Source organism: Argiope bruennichi, chromosome 3 (genome assembly GCF_947563725.1).
Source record: "Argiope bruennichi chromosome 3, qqArgBrue1.1, whole genome shotgun sequence".
In the NCBI taxonomy this organism is placed as follows: Eukaryota; Metazoa; Arthropoda; class Arachnida; order Araneae; family Araneidae; genus Argiope; species Argiope bruennichi.
The window spans coordinates 46,227,875-46,253,606 of NC_079153.1; the positions used below are offsets into that span (position 1 = coordinate 46,227,875).

Here is a 25,732-nt window from a genome sequence, read left to right on the forward strand (position 1 = left end):
TAGATTCTAATTTAATATCTAAATAATCAGGTCAAAGGAAAATTTCTTTAATCTCTATCAAAATATGATATGCAAAAATATTTTTGAACGAATCACAAACATCAAATAATGCATAAGATATTTAATTGAAATTAAACAAAACAAGTATTTTCACCAAGGATAAATAGCATTTAATTTAATAAAGAAAACCATTCGTAAACTAAAGCAAATGAAAGTTTGTTAGCTCTTTGATTACTTTGTGACTTAATTATACTCATTTTATTTTACAGTTTCCCTTAAAACCTAAGCAATTTTGGCGTCATATTTTTTTTACAAAAAAAAAAAAAAAAAAAAAATGATGATTCATTAGATTGTAATTTAAGAGCAGAATAATCAGGTCAAACCGTTTTACACTGATAAACATTAAATATTAATTGATATCCATTCAATAACTGGCCCAAGGCTGTCAATAAAAAGTCAAGCATAAAGGTCGTTAGAAACATTTTGAAGTTCACTTCAAAGTAGTTACTCTTTTAGCAATTTCAGCATTTCTTGAGTGGCTTCGAGCGACATCGAAAGGAAAATTTCCTCCTTTCGCAACATCCGGTGAAGCATGTTATTATTTTTCACCTTTTCCCGTCTGCTTCTTGCAAAAGTGTTTTCTCAAAGATTTAAACACCTTCAGGCCTTCCATCCATTTCGAATCTCGAGGGTCACGTTTTTATTTCCCCCAGAAGACGTCTGTGAAAAGATCCTGCTGTGCAGGAAAATAGTCATGATAGAAACGTAACTAGATATCATTTTTTCTTCATATATTTGTATATAAAAGTAATACAGTAAAATTTTCAAACCTCATATCTTTTCTGGTATGTAGATATATTTTAAACTCATGGAACAATCTATAAAGAAGGTCAAACATACAGAAATGAGCCATTTTTGCAACGGAATATAAGTTATTCATAAACAAAACTAGGATTTACTAAGATACTAAAAAAGTATCTTAATTAATGAATTATAATATGATTTATATTGCTCATCTATGATTCCTTAATTATCATGCAATTCTAGAAAACTAAAAGAAATTCCAAATGCATGATTTATATTGCTCATCTATGATTCCTTAATTATCATGCAATTCTAGAAAACTAAAAGAAATTCCAAATGCATGATTTTGTTTAGTGATTGATTTAACATGTTTCTTAATATTTCTTATATTGTAAAAGTGCCCCAAAGCTAACGCAATATTAGAATTTTCCATCATACGTGCAATAAAGTGTTGGCAACCTTATTAAAGAACCATTTGCCAAAACAGCCGATAGTTTAGGATAGGTAAAAATGGAGTGTTACACGATAGAACAACATGTTTTCATTGTTGAACAATATTTCAAAAACAATGAAAGTTTGGTGACCATAGCTCAAAAGAATTGGAATTGGTTCCCTAGATCCTGCGATATACACAGTTTTTCCTTATTTAAATTTTAATATTTTTATTGAATTGTAAAGCACACAGGATATTGATACGAAATTTCCGGGGTTCGTTTGGATAGTGGAAGTTATATGGTGTGAAGAACGCTCAATCACCAGGCGGCAGTAGAAAATAAAACAACGACGTTTATTTACACGAAGACACACAGGACAGCACAAAGACGACAACTATATACAGCACAGAAGACGATTATTTTTAGCCGAGACGTGCAGCATACAACAGTATACACAGCAGCTCTACTCCGTCGCTGCTCCGTTAGTCCCTGGAAGATGAGTTCTTCACCGTCGCTTCCGACTACTCTTTGACTCCACTGATCCACGACTTCAACTATCCGATCTGGTTCACCACCCAATTTACCGTCACTCCCCGGCAGCTGCAGCTCCTTTTACAGGTCTTAGGAGGCGGGGCTAGAAGCCTCTCAACCAATCAGGAACGTTCGAGGCGTATCTCCGTTCCTACTGGACGGATCGGGAAAATTCTCGATGTTTGGGGTATAATCTATTTTGGCGCCAACGTCGCCAAATGGTCGCCAAGTCTGTCGCCAAGCTCTGGAACCTCCTATGGAACCAACTATGCTGGGAAGCCGCATTGCAGATTCGTAACAATATGTACAGAATAAAACATAGGGCTCCACGGATTTGCTGGCACATACACACCCTTTGGACGAAATTTTCCATGACCATTTTGCATAAATGAGGCTGAATATTGTTGATGCAGAGTTAAATTTCCTCTTTCAATGCACACGTGCTTGTGGACTTGTTGACATGGACGTTTAAATTCAAATAACCCGATAAAAAGAAATCCAATAGTAATAAAATCATACGATCTAGGGGGCCTGTTCTGAAATGTTCGAACTGTGGCCGCCAGACTGTCGTCATTTTTTAAATATTGTTCAACCATGAAAACACGTTGTTCCATGGTGTAATGCTCCATATTTACTAACCTTAAATTATCAGCTTTCAAATTTTTTTAATAGGGTTGCCACATTTTACTGCATGAATGGAGGCAAATTCAAATCTTGCTTTAATTTGGGACGTCCTTTATAAATCATTCAGAAAAATAAATTTAAAGAACCATATTTTGTTATTAGTATGAGGTACTGATAAAAACAATTTATTACTATAATGCTTGGCTTTGGTTCAGAAAATCATTTCATTGATAAAATTGTCTAATATTTAATACAGACGAATTATAATGATTTTTTCTGGAAAGTTTAGATGCTTTATAGGGAATTTCTGCAAATTACATTTAAAAATAATTAATTTTCAAGCTAATATAGAAATTTATTGCTCATGATAATGAGGAATGTGGATGCATATTTGTTAAAGCATCATGTGGAAAATTTTTTAAACAACTATTTTTTTTTTTTAAATATACCTTATCAAGGTAGTTTACCATCACGTAGTCGAACATCACGTTTTATTTTCTATGTTTCTTTGAAAAGTAACAATTTGAACATCGTTATTTTCTTTAGGTATAAAGGTACATATTTTTAATCTTCTTTGACGCCATGGTTGAAATTTCTTCTCACTTGTGTGGTATTAACGTTTAAAAAGCGGGTTCAATCTCAGATATCGTCCTTATCATCAGACCACGTCTAGAAATGTCTAACCTCCTCTCTTATTATCCTCCTACTGTATAATAATTTTTTTAACCTCCAAATATGTATAACTAATCTGTAGGATCAGGTTATAAAGATTTGTTGTCATGGCCAAATGTCGAATTTCATTTATGTCGAATGTTGTTGTTTTTTCATTTCCATGTTGAAACATGTGCATGGACGGAAAGACAAGCAGACTTCTGTAAAGGGGTTTAATATGAATTTCGTCGAAAGTTTTAATTTTGATGTAATAATTACATACCAAATATCATAACTTTAAATTGTTGCATTTTCGGTTTATTGCCTTTACCTCTAGACAGTATAAATTTGCAAGATTTACGCTTTCTTTCCCCAAAAATTCGAAAACGTAAAAATTCATAAATATGTTTAGTTTTTTTTTTTTTTTTTTTTTTTTTTTCAATTGCAATACTTAAATTCGAAAACGTGGAAATTCATAAAAACGTTCAGTTTTTGTTTCTTCAATTACAATACTTATTTTTTTCTATGTTTCGCATGCGCAGAAAGCGAAGAAACACGCAAAAAGATAAAAAAAATAAAGCACATGAAACTAACAAAAATCATGTCGTAAAAATTGCCGGCATTAATTATTAAAAAGAATTTCTGTACCTTAGTTAGAACATCCTCAACCATAAAAAAAAAAAGAACTCGTTTTGTACTTTAAAATTATTAAACGGCAAAAAACAAAATGTTAACATTTTATAATTAAAAAATCTTGCAAGGAATTATATTCTTTAAATTATGAATTTATCTTTTTTAGTAATAAAAGTTTTAAAGGGTTGAATTTAAACTCAAACTGATTGCTATTAACAACTGTAATTTCTTACAACTTATAGTTATATATTAGTTATAAATTCCTTAATTTAAAGAAAATTTGTTTTAATTTTTGAGCTTAGGAAAGTTAAAGGAAATTTTGCTTTTATTTTATTTCCTTATCTTTAAATACAATAGATTTTTTCGCAATTTTTAAGCTATTTAAACAGAATGCATAAAATTCCAATTCTTTTATTTTTGTAAAATTAATCATTTCTTTATGAATGATAATATTCAAAGACATTTCATTGAAGCTTACATATTTAAATATCACTAATTGCTGTGTTTTAACTGCTGATTCGCTTCCAAGCGTATGGACGCTTGAATTATTCCTGTTGAAAAAAATTATTATTTTGAATGTAATAATAAATTATTTTGAATGTAAATAACTATAAAGTTAAACAAAAGATAGTTTATGTATATGCAATATTGCTTTCCTGCAGTGATAATATATCGTCGCTGAAAAGAAATAGCAACAGATATTTTTAAGGGATATTAAGTCAATAATTCCCAGTCTTGGGTACGAAAATAGCTTTTAAAAATAAAAAAAAAATTATGGTAGTATATCTAAGAACAACCGAGATACGAAGATCCTTCTGGATACCCTGTTACGGAGACTATACAAGAGAAGGTGTGCGCACGAGCTTCAATTCTCTTGCTGGTATACTGAACATTAAACGGTTTGTACTCTGAGTTTTCTGCTTGTATTATGAGTTTTTTAAGTACTGTTCTTTGCGATCTCTTTGCTGTGTTTTCAATACTTGCACTTCTTATTTTCTTGTGGTGTAAACCTTCGTTGTCAATTATCCAACAAAATGAACTTTTTTTAGCATGTATCCACCGGTGTTTCCTTAACAATGGCTATACTTATCTCGAATTTAATCCCTAATTATATTTGCTTAAATTATCTGCTTTAGTTTGATTGTATCCAACTTATTCTAATCTTCTTATTCTTATTTGATTAGTAATGTAAAATATTTTTTTAAAAATATCTAATTAAAATTTATTTCAAAAATTATTAATATTAAAGCCTCTAGGATTAAATCTTAAAATTCAAAAAGTTTATTTGAAATTTTAGAAAAACGAAAACATCTCATTATTGCATTATTCCTTTTTTACTTTAATAAACGTAATGAGTGGTCTGGCTTGAATAATGATTTTGAAATATACAAATAAATAAAGTAGCAGGGGTGGTCTCTCTGAAACTTTCTTTCATTATCTCTAGTAAAGTACCCCCCCCCCCGTCCCTTTCCTCCAGCATTAAATTGTGAATTTTGGGTATAACCGTGAGCTGAATGAATGTTCGGATTTAATTTTTCAGAGACCAGAATAGAGAATTTTGGACCTCATAATAATTTTTTGAAAAATTCATTTTTACTCCCTTTTTGACACACAATTATAATTTTCGTAAAAAGATCACATACCAGATTTCAATTACTATTTCGTTGTGCTTTCTATTTCATATGCTTATATGGCATAAATATACCAACCGACAGATGGACACTTTGACGGATTCAGTTTAAAACTGATAAGAGTCTATCTACTATTTAGATATGTGTAACTGTGTACAAAATTTTATTTATTCAAATTGTTGCGTTTTTGATTTATTACGTTTACATGTTTGAGCAAGTACAGACCGATTACCCTCTTGATGGATTTGTTTCAAAAATTTATATACATTAATATTTTAGATGTTAAATCTGTATACCAAATTTTACTATTTATATTTCGTGTTCAGTTACCTTCACACAGACAGATAATCCTTTTTGTGAATAGATTTCTCTCAAAATTTGTCAAAAATCTATATATTTTCAGTGTAAAAACCACATATCGAATTTTATAAGTCGAACTCAATACTTTTTTCAATCACTATGTTCACGGACTGGCAGACAGACAAGCATAATTTCAAAACTATGTTTTTTTTTTAATTCAGTGATTTGTAAAACATGGATATTTGTCAAAATCTCAAGTTCACATTTTGGACTCTTATAAAACTTTGTACATGAAAAAATATAAACAAACAAAACAAAATAACCTTTTCATGAAAATTTTGAATAAAATATTAATGTTCCTTCTTGTTTAAGTTTTATTTTGCTTACTTTTTACTGTTTTCATTGCTCATTTTAGTTTCTAGCAATTCTTGTTTTCTATTTTCGGTCAACTCTGTCCTCCAAACTTCTTTTTTGGATCGAAAAAATAACAATATGCTTAACCCCAGGGATCTTTAATTTAAAACCATGTAAGTGAGAAAAAGTTTGAGCAAGAAAAGCAATATGTTACACCTGCAGGGCACAGATGTAAGAAAGAATACAAAACTTTTTTCTCATCGAAACAACATAAAGAAAACATCTTTGCTTTAATCCTCCAGACGCCATTTTTATTCAAGGATAAAACCTCTAAACTTTAAAACATAACCCCTAAAAAACATAATTTTTTCGACAGAATAAAAGTAAAACAATGAAAAAAAATAGTAACATCTAAATAAATTAAAATCACGTTGAAAAAAAATGTACTAAGCAATTTAGGCTTGAAAATGGCAACCAGGCATTGATTTTTTATAGAACAAAATTTAATTTTATTAAACATCTTTTTACAGCAAATTTATTTTTGTTATACTTTTGAAAATATTTATTAGCTATGTAGTATAAAGTAAGTATAAAATGAATAATAAGTGGAAATTATGCACAGTTAGTTCTAGTAACCATTTTCATCTACAAATTATGTTTAATTGTTGATAATAGATAATTTACAGAACAGAAAATGCATTTATTTGTTTTTTTTTAATTAAGTACAAACTATTTTCCACTTAATTGATATTTTTTTATAATGGGAGAATTTATACTTTTTTGTATGAATTGAACAAAATTTCACTTGCTTTTTTAAACAGAATTTTAACCAAAACTTAACTATTTTCTTTTATTAATTTTTCTTACATTTAATTATGTGCCATTTTGGCATAATCAATGGCATAATTTGGCATTTTCAATGAGTAATATTTAGGAATGTGATTTAGTAAGAACTTGTATATTCTGTTCTGCGAAACAGAAAACAGAAATATATATATAATAATAATACAAAAATGTACATACACATTATGTCAGTTACTGACATTTCTGCAATAAAAAATAACATTCAGAATAGATACATATAGATATTGAAAATGTTTGAAACAGTGTGATGTATATACGAGCCATTTCAAAAATTAATGAACATTTTGAAATTTGAGCAGAGTCAATAAAATGAATATTAATTAAAATTCATGAATGCTAGGAAAAATATTTCATGGTTAAAAGTTATTTTCAAATAAATTGAAGGAAATTATTTTCACCTAGTTTAAATTTAACTATTCCTCTTTTATAAATTATCATTAGTGCAAATGATTTTATTCTTCTTACATAATAGTACAAAGGATTTTATTCTTCTTACATAATAGTACAAATGATTTTATTCTTCTTACATAATAGTACAAATGATTTTATTCTTCTTACATAATAGTACAAATGATATTATTCTTACATAATAGTTTTTAATTTACTGATTAAAAAATGAATTAATCTATGTTTATATGTATGCATATTTGAAAATGTTACTATTACTTTTAGAAAAAATATTCTGAAGGAATTTTATTGTATGAAATGAACGAAAGTTAATTTAATGACTTAAATATGTTTAACCAGTTTCTCATAAGTTTTTCAGTCAGAAAATCATAGAAAACATTAATTTTTTTTTTCCTACTTCAACATAATTATTGAAAAAGAAAACTGAATGCAAAAGAACACAAAACAAAACTCAGAAGAAAGAAAGACTGAACATAAACAAAAAAAAGTAAAGTTATGGTTTAAATGAAAAAAAAAGGTTTTTTTTATCCTTCTCGGCAGTTTAGGAAGCAGTTTTTTTATAAGAATAATTATCTTTCTTTTTTCCCCTTATTCTTCGTTGAAAGATCAATTCTCTGATTTTTTTAATTATAATTTTTATAAAATGTTGGAATAATTTGTTGTTAAGACATTGTTTTAGACATTTTTTCAACTGTTAGAAACATTGAATTAGAATAAAGTGTCGAAGAAACTAATTATTTTATATCGCATGTCTTTGAAAACTACTTAGTTGGTAGAGATAAATGCTTGCCAAAATTTTCATTTAAACATTTGACTTAATGACAATCATTGTCTTAATGGCTTCCTTAACTAAATATCTTTTTCATTTCAAATTTCTATAGGAATAAAGAATTACACTGTGTTTTTCATTGAGCTAAAATAGATATCTAATAATCTGTAAATTCATCTGAAATTAAACTTTAATTTAGAGAAGAATTTCAACTACTTCTGACGTTCCGTTTTATTTTTAAATATATTAAAAATAAATTCAAAAACTTTATAGAAAGCATGTCTTAAACAGAAACCTATCTTGCATTTGTAGTAACAATGAAAACAATTTAAGCGTTACTGAGTTATTCAACATTAGAAGACACGGTATATTATACGCAGAAAATTCTTGCGTCAACTCTTTGAAATCTGCATTTTTAAAATGGAAGGAATATTCGGACATTATCAATGATGTAGACATGCTTTTTTCTTTATATCAATAAATTAGCATCGAAAGTCTAATTAAATTTATTTTTGATATAAAAGTCTTGCTAACTTAGCTATCGACTTCTACATTCCGTGTCTGCCACGTTGTCAAAGTACCATATGGTTTTGTTTTACATTACAAATTCTTAAGTAAAATTTTTTCGTTATAGTATAGTATATATATAGATTTTTTTAACAAAATAATTAATTTCCGACATTTTTCTCTTTTATTTTCTTATCGCTAAATATTTATACATAATTGAAAATAGTATTTCATTTATTAAAATGTATCTCTCCCATGATTTGAAATCACTGTTAAATTCAATAGATATTTTCCATTTAAATTTCCATATTTTCAAATAAATTATTTCCAATTTTAATAGATATATAATCTTTAATCAAATAAATAATTTTCATTTGAATAGGTACTTAAAATCAATTCTTTAGGATTTGAATGAATAAATTATGTTCAATCAAATAGATATATTCTATTTAAATGCTTCCAAAATATTCTATAGTACAAATTCGCTGCCTGCAGGATTTAAATACAGAAACCTGTTAGGAAAATAACTATCTATCCATCCTTCAATGAAATGATTTCCTGTTCAAGTAACTAACGCAACTAATCACTTAACAAAACTTGTAACAACTGAAATTCGAATGATCCAGGAAACAATTAATCCATGTCCATGTGGATTGCTTAATTTATCCCCGTTTCCTGCGAAGTTAATTTCAGTGCAATTTATCTTCAGAGGAAGCTATACAAAGGCAATGAATAAAGTTTGATATAAAAGTATCAGATGGCGTATAACTTAGATATACCGTGCAACACTCTGAATCTTATTAATCTATAACGGAAGTCATTTCCAGGGATTCTTAATATAAAATAATGCAGCATTTGTTACTTTCGGCTAAATTAGAATGTGCTGCATTCGAAATAACATTTACGATCCAGATTACAATAAAACAGCTGTGAGTTTTCTGGATTCTTTAATAGAAGCAGTAATGCATTGACGTGCGTCTTGATGGTTCTATAAAAATAAGATGGATGCACGCGAAAAGGCAGAGTTACTGAATGTTCTTACTCACGCCATGAAGGCCATTAACGGACTACTTTTTATGTGTTTCTCACAGATGAGAACGATCGAACTTTTGTATCTAATTTCCACCCTAAATACAAAATGAAGAACAGCTCTTTTATGTATACATTAACACATGTTTGCTATTGAGAAACTGAAAGATTGTTAAAATAAAATTTATGAAACCTGTTGAAACTTCGAAAAATCGTTGCAGAATTTCTTTCTTTTACGAAGGAACATGCTTCAGAAAAGATCATTTCTTGGTGCAACATTAAGATGATGTGATTTTTAAATAAAAATAGTCATTGGCATTACTATATAAATTATTTTTTTTACTTCGGAGAATAGATCCCTTTATTTCATAAAATATATATTCAGGTTATAATAAATAAATATCCCTTAATTTAACTAATAATGGCATTAAGATTTTTAAATATATCAATTCTTCAAAATGAGGGAGAAAAAATATATAATTAATATATTTTTGCAGCAAATTAATATTAATGAATGACCTTCAAATTCATGTATGAAACCATCAAGAATGGTCTTCCCGAAACTTCCTCGCATACCTTCCCCCAAATAAAAATCTTATTTTTTTCCCTTGCATAAAATTGTGGACATTTGTTAATGCCGCCAATACCTTGGATGGAATTGATAAAGAATAGTTAAGAAATATAGATCGTGATCGTGAATATAACATCTTTTATGAATCTATTGTGGAAATATGTATTTTGATGCCTTTTTCAGACCATTTGTCTTCAAATTTTTATGCGGAATTGCAATCGGAATGAGATCATATGCCAAACGTCAAGGATTTGTTGCTTTTACGCGTGTGCAAAAGTACAGACCTATTGACTACAATCCTTTGACAGATTTGGTTCAAAATTTGATAGCATTTTACCTTTTAGACGCAGTTTCAGTGTATAAAATGTTTATCTATCTAGCTCTTTACATTTTGAATTTGTCAAGTTCACTTTTAGTGGAATAGCTAACTAATCAGACTTCATTCGAATGGATATCCTTCAATATTTGATAGAAATCTATAAGTCTGGTCTAAAGTCCATTTACCAAATTTCATCTATCGAAACGTTTTGAGCTATCGTTTCATAGACAGACAGATAGATATAATGCCAAAAATGTGCTTTTCGAAATCAAAAAGATGTGAAACGTAGAAATTTATCAAAATCTCGTGTTAAATATTTTGACGATTGCGTTACTTTTTCTATACTTCCTATAAGAAAGAGTAAAAATCAACATGCATGTAAATAATAATAACATAAAGATTGCTTTTATCCGAATATGGCCCCCACCGGGATACACCTCAGAAAAGAGGATGAGATGCTTCCGGCATGGTGGTTGGATCTCCCCATCCTGGAGGGTACACTAATAGGTGGAGGATCTGACTCCTCCCATCGATGACGTGACGTACTTCCTTCGGGGAGGGTTGTACCGTGACCGGTGATGGCCCTTAGGACTCAACCACAGTTCCCGCCAATGTTGCTGTTGCGGCGGTCTGGTCATTCAGTTTTTATGGTTTAAATCCGTGTGCCTTCGTGGCGGGTCGGAGAGTTAGATGGCTGACTTATCCGAATATGGCCTCCACCGGGATACACCTCAGAAAAGAGAATGAGAAACTTTCGGTATGGTGGATTATTCTCGTGACCCTGGTGGTTACAGAAAATTTGGGGTTGGCTACCTTCCATCGATGAAAGAACGTACTTCTCAAGTGAAGGGTTGCACCATGGTCGGTGATGGCCCTCAGGATTCAACCACTGTTCCCGCCGATGGTCTGTCGTGGCAGCCGGTCATTCAGTTTTTCCGTGAGCCTAGGGAAGGATCGGAGTAATTTATGTATAATATCCGAATATGAAGCAGTAGGCAATAAGTGATTGAATCATAAAGGCAATATCGTGATGTTTCTCCTTCTAGTAATTCAGAAAGCAATTTAAAACAAATTATGAGGAATGTATTTTATTCATTTGAATTTTTTAATGTTTATTAAGCATTTCAAAAGATTAACTTATAAATCAGAAACTTCAAAAGCTGTCCATAAATATTCATAATTAAATCAAAATCTATTTAACTTCAGTTAAAATAGAAAGCGACTTCATTGGGATTTATTAAATTTCAAAGAAATTGCAAACAAAATGGGAAAAAAATCAAATAGTATATATTTTTTGAAAAATATAGGAAGCACAAAATATAGCTTATTTACATTTGCATCTCGTTTTGAAACTATATAAAGGCAGTTTTAAAACGGATTTTAATTTTTAACCATGGCCAGATAGCGATGTAGTATCTCAACCTTCATCCTTACTTCCAAACTTGCGGGGACATCAGCTAAAGGAATTTGATATGTGATTACAGGTTTACGTGCAACAGAACTTCATACACGATTGGTTCTCTTTAGTTGCAATGCGTATCAAATCAAAGCCGGGACTTTATCATCAGATTGCCTACAACACTGGGATATAAAATATATTTAAGTACATACTTATATATGTAGGGTTTTATAAAATGGTCGGTGGTCATGTATAGGGGGTTTTAATGATACATATATATTGGTGAAGTAAAAACAAAATTTATTGAAGATTCAAAAAATTGTGATTATGTACAAATGATCACTTACAGTTAAAGGAAATAACATTAACAAGAAAAAGCAACTAAAGAAAAATTAAACTATTTGCTCAAAAACTTAGAGAGCTTGATTAACACATCCTGATCCTTCGTCTCTCATTGTAAATAAGTCTGGAAACGTCCTTACGGAACCGCATCCAGGTATCAAGTCATTCGTCTCGACACCTTTCTGCGCATTCGAGACACACAGGCATGCGCAGTTGACAATTTTAGTAATTACTGATTTGTACTGCTTTCTGAATGAAATATAACACATTAGCATATGCAATCAACGGCAAAACAATTATCTTTCAATTTATCATATAACCATTATTTTGAAAGAAAAAAATTAAAAGCGTTTAAAAAAAGAGCGGTTTTTTTATATAATACACATTAATTAATTTTGAGAGATAGATTATATAATAATTGACTTACATACTTAGTACTCGTTTATAGACAATAGTATTCGTTTTCTTAAGAGAATTTTATCTAGAGAATTCGTTAAATATAAACAAGCTTAAATAAACCCTAAATAAATTTTAGCTTATTAGCAACAAAATGATTCCAAATGGACCGTTTTAACCAAAAAGAAAGTCTACCTCGCTGATTCATGTTCAAAGTATTGAATAAATCTTTACTTAAGCTACAAGAGATTCGCAAGAGATTTGAATTTGTTATAGATTTATCTGAAAAAAATACGCCTATCAACCCAAAAGATTTCTTGTCTTTGTTTATACTAGTAACTTACATCCTTTGTAATGACCTCTTGTTATTATATATACTTACCTGGATCAAAATATTTTGTAGGATTTCTGATATACTTGATCTGATACTCGGAAGCAAATACCATGAAAAAGGTTCCTAGAAGTTGAGACTCACAATTCTAGATGCAACCACTTGCAATTGACTTTATATTTGTTCGAGTGGCTCAGCAATAAGTTTCAGATATCCGAGTAAACTCTGAGCTGGAATCTCCTTTTTTTACTGCTACAGTAAATAAAGGAATGGTATTTATGGATAGAATGTACCTGTGCTTCAAATAAATTGGCAATGGATAAATGAGTACAGAAGAGACTTTATATCTATCATTTACATCATTAAACATATATTTGTTGAATTAGATTTTGTAAATAAAACAAGTTTAAAATTGTAATATTCCTTAATATTGCTACAAAATCTAACAACTATAGATTTAAAAGTGACCTTCTCTATCAATGAAAATTATTTTAATTGTAATCGTAATCATCTGATATTGCTTTTTATTCTGCTTTATTATGAGTAGAAGCATTGACCTCTCATATAATTTTATGAGACGTATTGATCCATAATCATCATGTAAAAATCTAGGTTTAATAAACTTGTAAAATATTCCGATTCTTATAGGATTATAATAACTAGAAGATCTCATAAGTTAAGATAATAATATCATTTGATACTCTAAAGGTTCTCATCAAGTTTTCAAGCAAATTTGATCATTATTATTGAATCCTATCATTGTAAAATATTGAATCATGAAAACTTTTAGTTTCATTTCAGCTGAAAGGGGAACAGTTTTATATGATCATGCAAATGTACCTTAGTAGTGGCGAACTCTATGTTACCATTTGAAAAGATTGAATCTCTAGTATGAAACATAGTATCATAATAATGTATTTGGCTTAGTTCAATTATTTTATTTTTAAAACTTAAATTAATTATATGGAAGCTATAATCTACAAAAAAATATATTTAATATTTTTACAACATGAATATAAATGCAGTAAGTAATTTAAATAATGAAAAATTGTTCTCTAAAATATTTTTTAAAGTCTCTTTGTAAATTTATTAAAATCAGAAAAAAATGCATAAAGATGTAAAATTGGTATAACAAAAATCTTGTCTTCTTAGGTAGATGCTTATGAAACACTTACTTATTGCAATAGTTCTCATGACACGACTTCGTAAAATATTCTATCGATCGTTACAATGATCTCTAGAGTATTTATATATATATATATATATATATATATATATATATCCTCATATTAACTTAATTCTAAAATTTTCTCTTATTTCCTGATACAGTTCCACCTTTTTTATTTAATTAATACTATACGAGCTCTGTAAGACTAATGCCATGCTAAGCAAATTCTTTTAAAAGATATCTATATTTCCCTTTCCTAAGTCTACACCTGTCAAGCCGACGTCCTGGCATAGAGGTAGCGCGTCTTCACCGTGATCTGGGCGTTCAGGGTTCGAGTTCAGGTTCGGGCATGGTTTGTTCTTCTTCTTTGTTCGATGTGCGAGGTGTGGGAATATGTCCCCTGTAAAACGGGATTGTGAAAGCGAATGTGACGCATGAAGTAGCCAAATCGTACTCTTGGCCCTAGACGGCGCTGTTGAAGAAACAAGAGACGCTCACTCGGCTTAAATTGCTGACAGATAACTGTCTGCAGGTTTGTAAAGTGCCATAAGTCACAACACATTTCAAAGAATTCATATCAAAATCTCTTAGTATAAAATCACTGAGGAAAATTATTTCGGTCTCGTTTCGCTCTTCTCTTGCGACGTGGATTGACGTACCTCGTCGCTTCTTTCTTGTACACAAATTATGCCTCTCGGGATGGAATAAATCAAAATTTTAAAATTCCAAAGTGTCTTCTCTCTTCTCGACCATTAATCTACTCTAAAAACTGTTTTTACATTATATATATTATTGTTAACACAACTAGTATAACTTTATTGGATTTTAGCCTCCTTGTGACGTGTTTTAAGGAGATTAAAAATCTAGAATAAATTCGTAGATGAAGGGTTGAAATTTTCATTTCTCTGTAATTTCTTGACATTCAAAGACAGCAAAATAAATCAAATTAAGAGAATAGATGTTAGATAAATCGCTTTTGTATAAAAATGTTTCCAACCACAATACTTGCTTAGAAGATCGGGCTAAAATGTATTTTTCAATCCCTAATTGCCATATTTTTAACATGATCCGTGTTGCAACATTTAAATAAATTTTTAAAAAAAACTTCTATGTTTATTTTTTTTCTTTAATGTGAAATTGTTTAAATGTACTTGGATTAAAGTTGAAGAAAATTAATTAAATAAAAATAAATATGCAGAAGTATTCATTAGCAATATTATTTAAAAATAGTTAGGTTTAAAAAATTTAGAAAATTTGGATTATTTGCTTCAGTTTTTTTAATATGTTTGTTTATCATTAATTTCTCAAATGTGGTGATATAAATCATGTTAAAAAATATGTTTCTATAATTACTAATTAATTCGAAATTAATAAAATCGTTATTCCGTGGTCGTTTCATTGTTTTTTTCCAAAGGATTTAAAGAAAATTGAAAGTGCCAGCTTAGTTGATATGGAATCAATCATTCTTTATCTTCCAAATTGTCTAGATAAATTCATTTAGTTTTTAAGAGATATACAATAATTTTTTATGTAACAATAGATTCTACACTTGCTGATGAGATTTTTAAAATTTTGAATGCATATTTTAATAAAAAATCTAATTAAAATTGAAAAACTATTTCTTAACGTCTAAGCCTCTGTGAAGTGATAGGCGATATAATTTAGTTTCTCTATATTCTACAGTCTGCTCTGTACAGCGTTTTGAGAGATTTTTATACCATGCATATTACAATTTACACTAGCCTCTAACTATTATCGTATTAAGAGATTTTTTAAACTTCGTCTGCATCGCTAATGTAAAATGGAACTGATGTTTGTGCAAAAGATTTATATACTTTTACTATCAAATACTGAGCAAGTTTAGTCTCATTTAGAAACAAATTTGTTTTTGACTTTGTTAATAATATTTGTTTTTATTCTTAATGTGGTTTTCTCAATTTTGAACGCAAATCTTCACATTCATCAAAGATATTTTCTGAACAACATTCTTTCTAATAATATCGATTGATTTTTCCTAACAACTGGAAAGTATTGATTTTATAATTGCATTTCTCTGTCAAAGCGACTTATAATTGTATTTTGTAGCATTTAAGCAAAAACAACATTATTCAAGTAAAGATACTTGTAACCCAATTTTTTATACAAGGGCCGTTCAAATGAAAAGATACGAAACAGTACTGTGAGTATAAATAAAGACTATTCAAAGTATACACCATAGGCCTGAGCACAACGATCCCATTGATTAACGAGCCGGATGATTCCTTGTTCCCAGAATTCCTGTGGCCGTAACGAAACCCAGTCCTCCACAGTTTCCTTCAGTTCTCCGTCCAAGGTCCGCTACTTGTTGAATTCCTCGAGCACAGAAGAACCATTAACTCCGATGTGTACTATGAGACATTCAGAAGACTACGCAAGTCCATCAAGAACAAAAGACCGGGCTACTCACGGAGGGTGGGGTTCTGCTCCATGATAACGCGCCTTCACACTTCTCCAGGGTCACACACGCGGAACTGGCCAAGTTCAAATGGGAGCAGCTCAACCATCCACCCTACAGTCCTAGCATGTCACCCTGCGATTTTCATGTGTTTGGTCTGAAAGGGAAGCTCTTCAACTCGGATCACGAACTCAAGGACGCTGTGAAGGATTAAGTCTCGTCACGGCCACAGGAATTCTGGGAACAAGGAAACCTTTGGCTCGTTAAACAATAGGATCGTTGTGCTCAGGCCTATGTTATACACTTTGAATAAAGTCTTCATTTATATCCACAGTATTGTTTCTTAACTTTTCATTTGAACACTCCTTGTACTTATTATAATCTTCTCACCAAAAATTTTGAAAAGGTTTAATTTAAATGCATGTGTTCTTTTTCAGAGTAATACTTGTTCTGTTTGAATGAAAGTTACTTAAAAACATGGACCATTTTTTGAAACTGAATACAGTTTCGCCTTTCCCTTAAAGTAACAAAGGAATTTTTCATCTGCGATTTGCGTATGTTACATAACTGGAAATTGATTTCGGTATATTTACTAAAATGTGATAATTTGTAAAAGCTGGTTATATAACGAATATTGTATATGTAGAGTCTCTAAGGCAAAAGTTTATGCTAGAAATATTTTTCTATATCTTAAAACGAACATTACTTTTATAATGTTCCTCTGATCTCTGTTGAAATTATTATATTTCGAGAAACTCAAAGATTTTTCCATAAAAATTCGTGCTGGAAAAAAAATCTAACTATGAATATAGAAGAAATATATGCACAATGTTTCAATATTATATTACATAAAAACTTCTAAGAAAATCAGATTTCAATAATGAATCAAAATTATTTAATAAAGCAGCGTGGGTGTACCATCGACTTGTGTTAATGAACATAGAATAGGAGAAAAGGAAAACAACATGCAATTTTTAAAATGTTATAAGGATTATTTGTGAAAAACAGAAAAGTCACTGAAGGTAGTTGAAGCTCTTTAACCGAACAAGGTATGCTTCACATTGTCAATGCAAATAATTATGAATATTCCAAAAATTTATTTATTTCAAGAAGGCTGGACAGTAAAACAATAAAACCAGACATTTATGATCATTATGCCAAATCAATCCAATCAAGTACTACATACAAGAATCAACAGGAAATGTGAAAACTTGTCAGAATTGACTGGTCATAACGAAGACCAGAAGCTTCAATATCCTATCCGTGCTAATTGCCATCTGTCCATTCCCATCGCTCCATTTCGATTGAGCGTTGAGTGAATGTTAGTGGGGAAGGTGAGGTTTGGGGTATAGAGAGAGGTCATGCATTGTGCTCTAGCAAGGCATGTTTAGAGGAGATTAAAATAAAGCTGAAATAAATTGTTTATGAATGATCTTCTCAAATGGATAGGTCATTATTAGTCCAAGATTTCCTCACGAAATTATTCGATAATCTGGAAAAGAGATGGCAGATAATGCAGCAAAGAGAGCATTTTTACTTTTGAAACGAGATATCCCAAGCAATGATGCAAAAAATTCTTTGGTACGTCGTTTATATATGCTGTGGCAGGAGTCATGGAATCACCATGTTAGAAATAAACTTCATTCTATAAAACCCACAATTTTACCCTGGCCTTGTCATCCAGTGTGTGAGTACGATGTTAAATTAACTAGACTCCGCATTGGCCATACCCGTTTAACTCATCGACTCCTTTTATTCAGCGAAAGAGCTCCTACTTGCCCAAAGTACCTTGTAAATTTAACTATTGCTCATGTTTTAATCGAGTGTCCTAATTTTAGATGTCATCGGGAACAATTTTTTAACTGCTCATCGCTAGAAATGCAAATTCTGGGGGGGAGACACCCCCATCAAAACATTTTTAAATTTTTAAAAGTTATTGATGTGTACCATTTTATTTAATATTTTATCATGATGTAATTTAAACATCTTGTTCTCTTTTAAAAACACCATGCCGACATTTTAATCATAGTGCATTTTGACACTTATTCAATTTTTACACGCATAATATTTTTATATATATTTTAACCATACTTCTGGCACAGTATGGTCAGAATTGTCTCTTGCGCCATTAAAACCCACAAATCCAATCCAATCCAATGAATTCGATAATCTGGATTTTACATAATATAGTAAGGATATCCCAAAAATATTTTTGGCCATTTTGTTATCGGACCTCAAGAGGGAATGGCATGGAACAACTATGAATGACCGGAATCAAAATCATACAATAATATCCCCATCCTTTTTTCCAGTATTGTCAAATTAAATCTTTGAAATAACCCCCAAAAAATAAATATAACAAGATATTTGGCAACCACACCAACTAATGTTAGATCACCATACTCGATCCAATATTCTTTAAATCCTATTCTTTGTTAAGCTCTATACTGGATCATTCAAAGACTCAATCAATAATATCTATATTTGAGTATGCTTTTGCTCAATAATTCTTGTGTAACTTTCTTCTGAAATCTCAATTTGCCCATATGGAGGAATCTATTCTTCAGATATCCCTAAGTATGAAGCATGGACTCAATAAATATCAGAGCAAGTATTTATTATTTTTCGAGTATTAGATAACATTAGACTGAAGGTAATGTGTGGTCATTCTACCTTTAAGAATTAACAAAGATTATTAAATATTAGTCAAAATCTTTATGTTCTGATTCATACACGTATAATACAATAATACTTCTTTTGATACAGGTATATTACAATAATATTTTTCTTCTTCTTTTCTTCGTCTTCTTTTACAAAATGTTTCTTTTTTTATTTGATTTAGACTAAACGTGACGCCTGGGATAAGATGATGACCTTGGGTGCAAATCGAGACGAGGTGAGGTTGACATACACCGAGGCCCAGCAGAAAGCTCTGAGGTCTACAGACAAAGCCGCCACGCAGGTATGCATTAGCATTTGTTTTTCATTAAGTGACAGATAGAGTAAGTTATTTTGATGCAAATCTATGTTGTGCAGATTAAGAAATAAGAAAGCGCTTTTTAATAGAATGTCCAGGAAACCCGAAAAAAATTTTATACTATATCTTAAACGTAAAATATTTTCTCTTAAGAAATGCCTACATCTTAATATAAGTACTCGTTCAGATAAGTATTAAATAAATTATATATAATGGGCTTTGATTTGTTGATACATATTGCCGCACAAACTTGAATAGCTAGCAATCGCTGTGCCTCAGTCGGCAGAACATGTCGTTAAGATTGATGGATCTGTGGTTCGAATCCCAGCCACTGTGTTTTATCTAAAGACTGGAATTCTTTGATTGACATTGTTATCTATCGTTTATCTAAGATCTTGAAGGTTCTAGATATTTCTTAAATATTCAAATTGGACTGTTATCGAATATTCTGTATGTGTATGAAAGCTAAGTCAAATCATTGATGGGTAAGTTCTCAGTTTCTTGCTGTTGTGAGTTGCTTATTTCTAATAAATCTAATTGTTTGTTTAAACTAACGGCGTAGTTCTTTACATCTGTCTGCTTAATAGAATGTCCAGAAAACCAAAGAAATTTTATGTAATATTTTGAACATGAAATATAGTATTCGCCAAAATATACAGTGATGAAACTCGCACATCTAGAACACATGGCTGCGTTCATCTACGAGGCATAGCTCCAGCTACACATCTTCGCAATATTGAAAAGAAAGTTCAGTTGTTCAGTTAAAAATTCAGTTGTTGTTGGAAATGGGTCTCTCGACGGAGGAAAAAGTATTTATAGTTGACCATTATTTCCGCTAATACCGAAGCAGTTGTGAAGATGGACCAAGTTTGAAAACAGTGGCAGAACAACTCCAAGAGAAGTTTAATAAAACATCACCAAGTAACACAGTTATGCTATCTATAGTTACGAATCACGTTCCGATAGTGTACTGTATCCACGGAAGGGGAATGTTAAAGTGCAATGTATTCAACTGTGAAGATCCAACAAGAACTGTGCCTGTATTACGTGGGAAAACCATCTCTTTTTGTAGGAGTCTGTAGCAACCTTTGTTTCAGGATGTATTTGAGAATCTGCTTGAACAATATGAACATTGTCTACAGTGAAGCGGTGCACACTTTGAACTCTTACATTATGCATACCGTGGACTAACTCTAAGTCAACACTCTAATAGTATGTATGTATGTATGTTAATTTCTTCTGAGAAAAAAATGAACTAACAGATAATGTAATTTTGTTCGTCTTTTCATTTGAGTGCTGTATATTTTGGAAACATACTGTATTTTCCCATAAAAAAATGCCTATATCTTGATGCATATACTAGTTCAGATAAGTATTAAATAAAGCACATATAACGGTCTTCAGCCTGTTGATATATATACTGTTTGTATGGAAAAAAGGACACCAAAAGAAAAAAATGCACTTTCGATAGCAAATATTTTAAGTTTCGGAGTTATTCCATGAATATAAGTAAAAAAAAAAAACTTACTGGTATTTCGGTTCATTTTCGATATATTCATCCTGTTAGCCATTTTCGCTTTCTACCCATGGCGTTAAATAAGATTTGCAAAAAACGCTATTTTTAGATTTAAGTTTATAAAAAATATCGGTAGAAAATCCTCTTGTGGTTGACAGAAAGGAAGTGAAAATGCCAAGTCATCAACTCTTGTATTTCCTTGAGCAGATGAAAATCCTCTGATGCAGTGTTTGACAAAAAAAAAAGTGGAATTTTCTCAAGTAAGGATGGATACATTCTCTCCTTTCAGACGGATGTAAAAGTTTCTTAAAAGACTCCAGGCGTGAATCCGTTTGTGGTATTTCTTTTGAATTGTTGTGGACATTTATGAATAGGTTAAAGGTGAATTCCAGAGCAGATACCTCTTTTTAAAATTATGTTGAAAGAAAACTGAAAATATAATACAGATATTTTAAAGTAATAAAAAAATTAAAAGAAAAATCAAATAATCAGTTTTTATATCATGTTTCTTAAAGCTATTAATGGTAATAAATTTGATTCATAACTAATTTTAAAACAGTATTTTGAACAAGATTTCTAAAAAATCTTTTGCTAATGTATATGAAATCTTTTGAACTGTTCTTTCTTTAATTTAAAAATTATATAATCCTTTCTAATATGTTAATAAAAAATACTATCCATGATATTTAACACATTTTAAGTATTTTTTGTTCAGCTATTTTATCGCTCTTTATTTTAGCAATACTTTCTTCATAACTCCAAAAGAGACAAAAGTTTCTAACACATTCTTTTGACTTAAACACTTGAAATAATTTTGACTAAATAAAGGATAATCAATTTGACGGAAGTAGTTTTTTTTTGCTATGCTTTAATTCCTTTGTTTGAGGATGATTATCCCATCAGTGCGGTGCAACTTTAAAATCATTACAGCTTCGACAGCAGTTAACTTTCATCCAAGTACTATATACATAAATAGATTTGATTAGATTTTTATACTTTTGAAAAAAAATCAAAAGCCCTTATTACCACTTAAAAATCTTTTTTTAAAAAAAAACTTTTTTGTAAAAGTTTTCTCAAGAAGGGACTTATTTTTTTGCAATTCCAATGATAGAACCCAAATGTTTGAAAATGGATATTTGCTTATTAACAACCCATTGAAATGACATATATTATATAAAATATAAGATGACAAAAATAGTTTAGATAAAGAAAATTAAATTAATCGCAGTTGATGTGAATATGATTAATTGTGATTAAAAAGTAAAAAAAGAAGAAAAAAACATTGGATAATCATGAAAAGTGAAAATTTCATGGAAATGTATACATAAATATATTTGATTAATTTTCTTTACTTATATAAAAAAAAATTTAAAAAACTATTATTATCGCTTATAAATCTTCTTTTTTAATTGTATACGTTTTCTCAATAAGGGTCTTATAGCTTGCAACATTAAACTCAAATATGTCTGAAAATAAATATTTGTTTTATTAACAACTCATTCAAATGACGTATAATATACAATGGAAAAAATAATTTAGATAAAATAAATTAAATTAATCGCAGTTGATGTGAATACGATAAATTGTGATTAAAAAGAAAAATAGAAATATCTATTGGATAATCATGAAAAAACAAAAGAAACATTTCCTCTACGAAATGGTCATCATATTAATAATAAAGCTCTATACAAATGGAAATAAAACAAAGAATAATGATGGTAATTGCTAATACGATGAAAACTGAAATGAGTAGAAAAATAAAGATAAAAATTGCATTTTATAATATTAAAAAAAAGGAAATGGGAAAAGAATGTAAACCATAAAGACAAGCAACCCTACTTTAAAAATCAAAGGAAAACTTTTTATTTCAAATTTAAGTTTTTAAATATTACATTAGCATATATGTACACATGCGCACGTGCATGTGATGTAATTGATAAATCGAAACTGATTATTGTGTCCTGTCAACAATCCATGTCCGATTCCAAATACTTTTCCAGCTCATTAGTCCAAACATATTACAGGACATTACCATCGGTCCAATAAAAGAAACTTACTGGCTTTCTATTTTGGTCCTAATGAAGGCTTAAATTAATCAACGTTCGGCGTTTCATAGCTGGAACGAAAATCAATCAATGCCAGGAACAAAAGAGTCCATACAGAATCGATAAAGGTGCGTGGAATCGTTATCGAAGTGATTGAGTTCTAGTTTGAATATCAATGACTGTGCTAACCGAGAATTAATTTCGCGGAATCCCAACTGTGCTATTGATTTCCCATTAGCGTTGTCATTCAACAAGTTAATTTCCCATCATTCTGATTCATCTTTCAGGGCAGAAAACAGTCTCTACAACTGAACGGGAGTGCCCAGGAAGCACTTAAAAAGATGGTCCAGGTTTCCTGGGAAAAAAGGAGGAACTCGACTTTGGCAGATATTGGTCAGTAGCTTACTACTTTTGATGATTTTTATAATTAAATGACAATGTATAAAACATACATTTAGAATATCGTACATGAAAGGGTACCAAATACTAGTTCAATTAAAGTATCCGACTTGGTTCGGAGGAGATTTTTCAAAAAAAAAAATTATATAAACATATTCATAAAAAAAATCATATCATTTCAAATAAATCATATAAACATGTTTTTTATATAAGGATCAAATGTATATGTAGCTATGTGTAGAAATGTAATATATATGTAGCTTTTAAAAAAGCATGTTTTGATGTAAATCTTATCATTTATTTACAAAAACTAGAAATATTCTAGAGAAAAATATTGCTACAGTTTTCTCTTTTTTTTATAACATTACAACTGTAATATATCTTAGAGTGTACCTAACTATTATTAAAGAAGTATATTCAGAAATAAAAATTTTCTTGAGTAATATAGGAAATTATCTATGAAATGTTGGAATTTCTTTCAATAATGTTTACATTAAACAGTCATAAAACGACTTCTAGAGCATCAAATTCATTGTTCATTACATTCTGCATAACATAACGAGCACTAATTATAAATTTTATTAAGATTATTGATTCATTTTAGAGATATGATAATACGCGTATAGCAGAGTTATTAAAAACTCCTTCTTCAGAAAATGCATTTAAAGTTTCTAAATGCTTATAAATAAGGATCACTTAGTGTCAGCAGTTTGCTATAATTTGGCTTCTCATTCACACTGAAACAAAATAAAGATATCCCTGGAAACAGAAACTTGGTTATTTTTTGAAACTAAAAAAAAAAATTTTTTTTAAGTGCGAACTTTTCATCGATATTCAGGTTTTCAACCTAGTCGGATACCTTAAGGCATGGCAATATGTTTCATTGAAAATTAAGCTTCGATGACGTTCTGAATTTAAACTTATTATAATCTTGAGTGGGCATGTGTAATTTTCTTATCAGAATTGAAATAATTTTATTCAGCAGCGCAACCGATTACACATTATTTACACTTTATTTACGAAAACCTTTTGAATTTGTATTTATTTTACAAGCTTACGTAAATGATTTTTATCATATGAGAACGATGTTTTTTTGGTTAGGGGGTTTTGAAGCTCGAAATCGCTTAGGCAATGAATAAAGCATAAATGGCTATTTTTATCATCATCTTTAAATCGCATATATATTTTTACCTGCTTTTACCAGTATTGTTTTATTATTACGTATGCTTCTATGAAAGCAGATGCGTTTTTAAAAGGTTGACTTGCTTTTACCAGTATTGCTTTATTATAACGTATGCTTTTTTGACAGCAGACGCGTTTTTAAAAGGTTGACGAAGTACTATGACATCATAGCTGTTATTTCATCTCAAAATCGGTCGAGCTCCAAAATTTGTTTACCAGCTAGAAAAATTGAAAATATAAGTTTTAAAAAATTATCATTATTTATATATATATATATATAGGAATAGAGACCAATCGAGAAGTCTCATGATTGTTTCAAACCGGTTTAAACTGGTTAATGACTTAAATTAATTAAGACAAATAATGATTTAAAAAATAATGATGATCTCACATAACTTGAAATTTACAATCGTAAATTTCATTTAATTTTTTTTTTGTGCTAAAATTGAATGAACTCTTAAATATGATACAATTGAAAACTTTTGATATGATATTTCATCCTGAAGCAAAGCATCGCATTTTTTTTTTTCCGAAAATAATTACCTTTTATAATACAGTAATGGTAAACAAAAAAAACATTTTTTAAAACTTTTTTCGAATATTTTATTATAAATTTAAGTTGGGCAAATAATAATGCTGAAAAGTGATTAATTTTGATCAATTTACAATAAAAACGAATTATTGCATGTTTGTTACTATTTCAGCCCCTTGTAAAAAATACGACAAAATCATGAATGGTGCATTTTCATTTGTCCTTAATTTACGCATTTTAGAATCTATTCTCAACCTCATAATTGTGTTCAGTTTTTGTAGGTAATAATAAAATTTATAATATTTGCCAGTATCATGTCAATATTTATATTTTCATATTCATTGATGTGAAAATGCATGAAAGAAATTTTTGTATTACTATTAATAACATATCAACATAACAGCGCTTTTAACGATATTATTAATAGATCGCAACTTTCATTGTACTATTAGCATTTTGTAAGGAAACTTGTTCTAACTTGGCGCGGGCTGATTGGTTCAGTGGTACAATGCTATGAACTGAAAGGGATAGTTCGCAAGTTCGTATCTGACTGCTGGCATGGTGCTTAGAAATTGTTTTGTT

General features: G+C 29.9%; 1 protein-coding gene across 1 annotated transcript in view; it reads left to right on the plus strand.

Moving 5' to 3' along the window:
- LOC129962825 (uncharacterized) overlaps positions 1 to 25,732 on the plus strand; it is a 424,996-nt gene that overhangs the window by 391,129 nt on the left and 8,135 nt on the right. The window contains exons 4-5 of the mRNA XM_056076824.1: positions 19,342 to 19,461; positions 23,325 to 23,430. Coding sequence (XP_055932799.1) covers positions 19,342 to 19,461; positions 23,325 to 23,430 — 226 coding nt within the window. The remainder of the gene's footprint in view (positions 1 to 19,341; positions 19,462 to 23,324; positions 23,431 to 25,732) is intronic.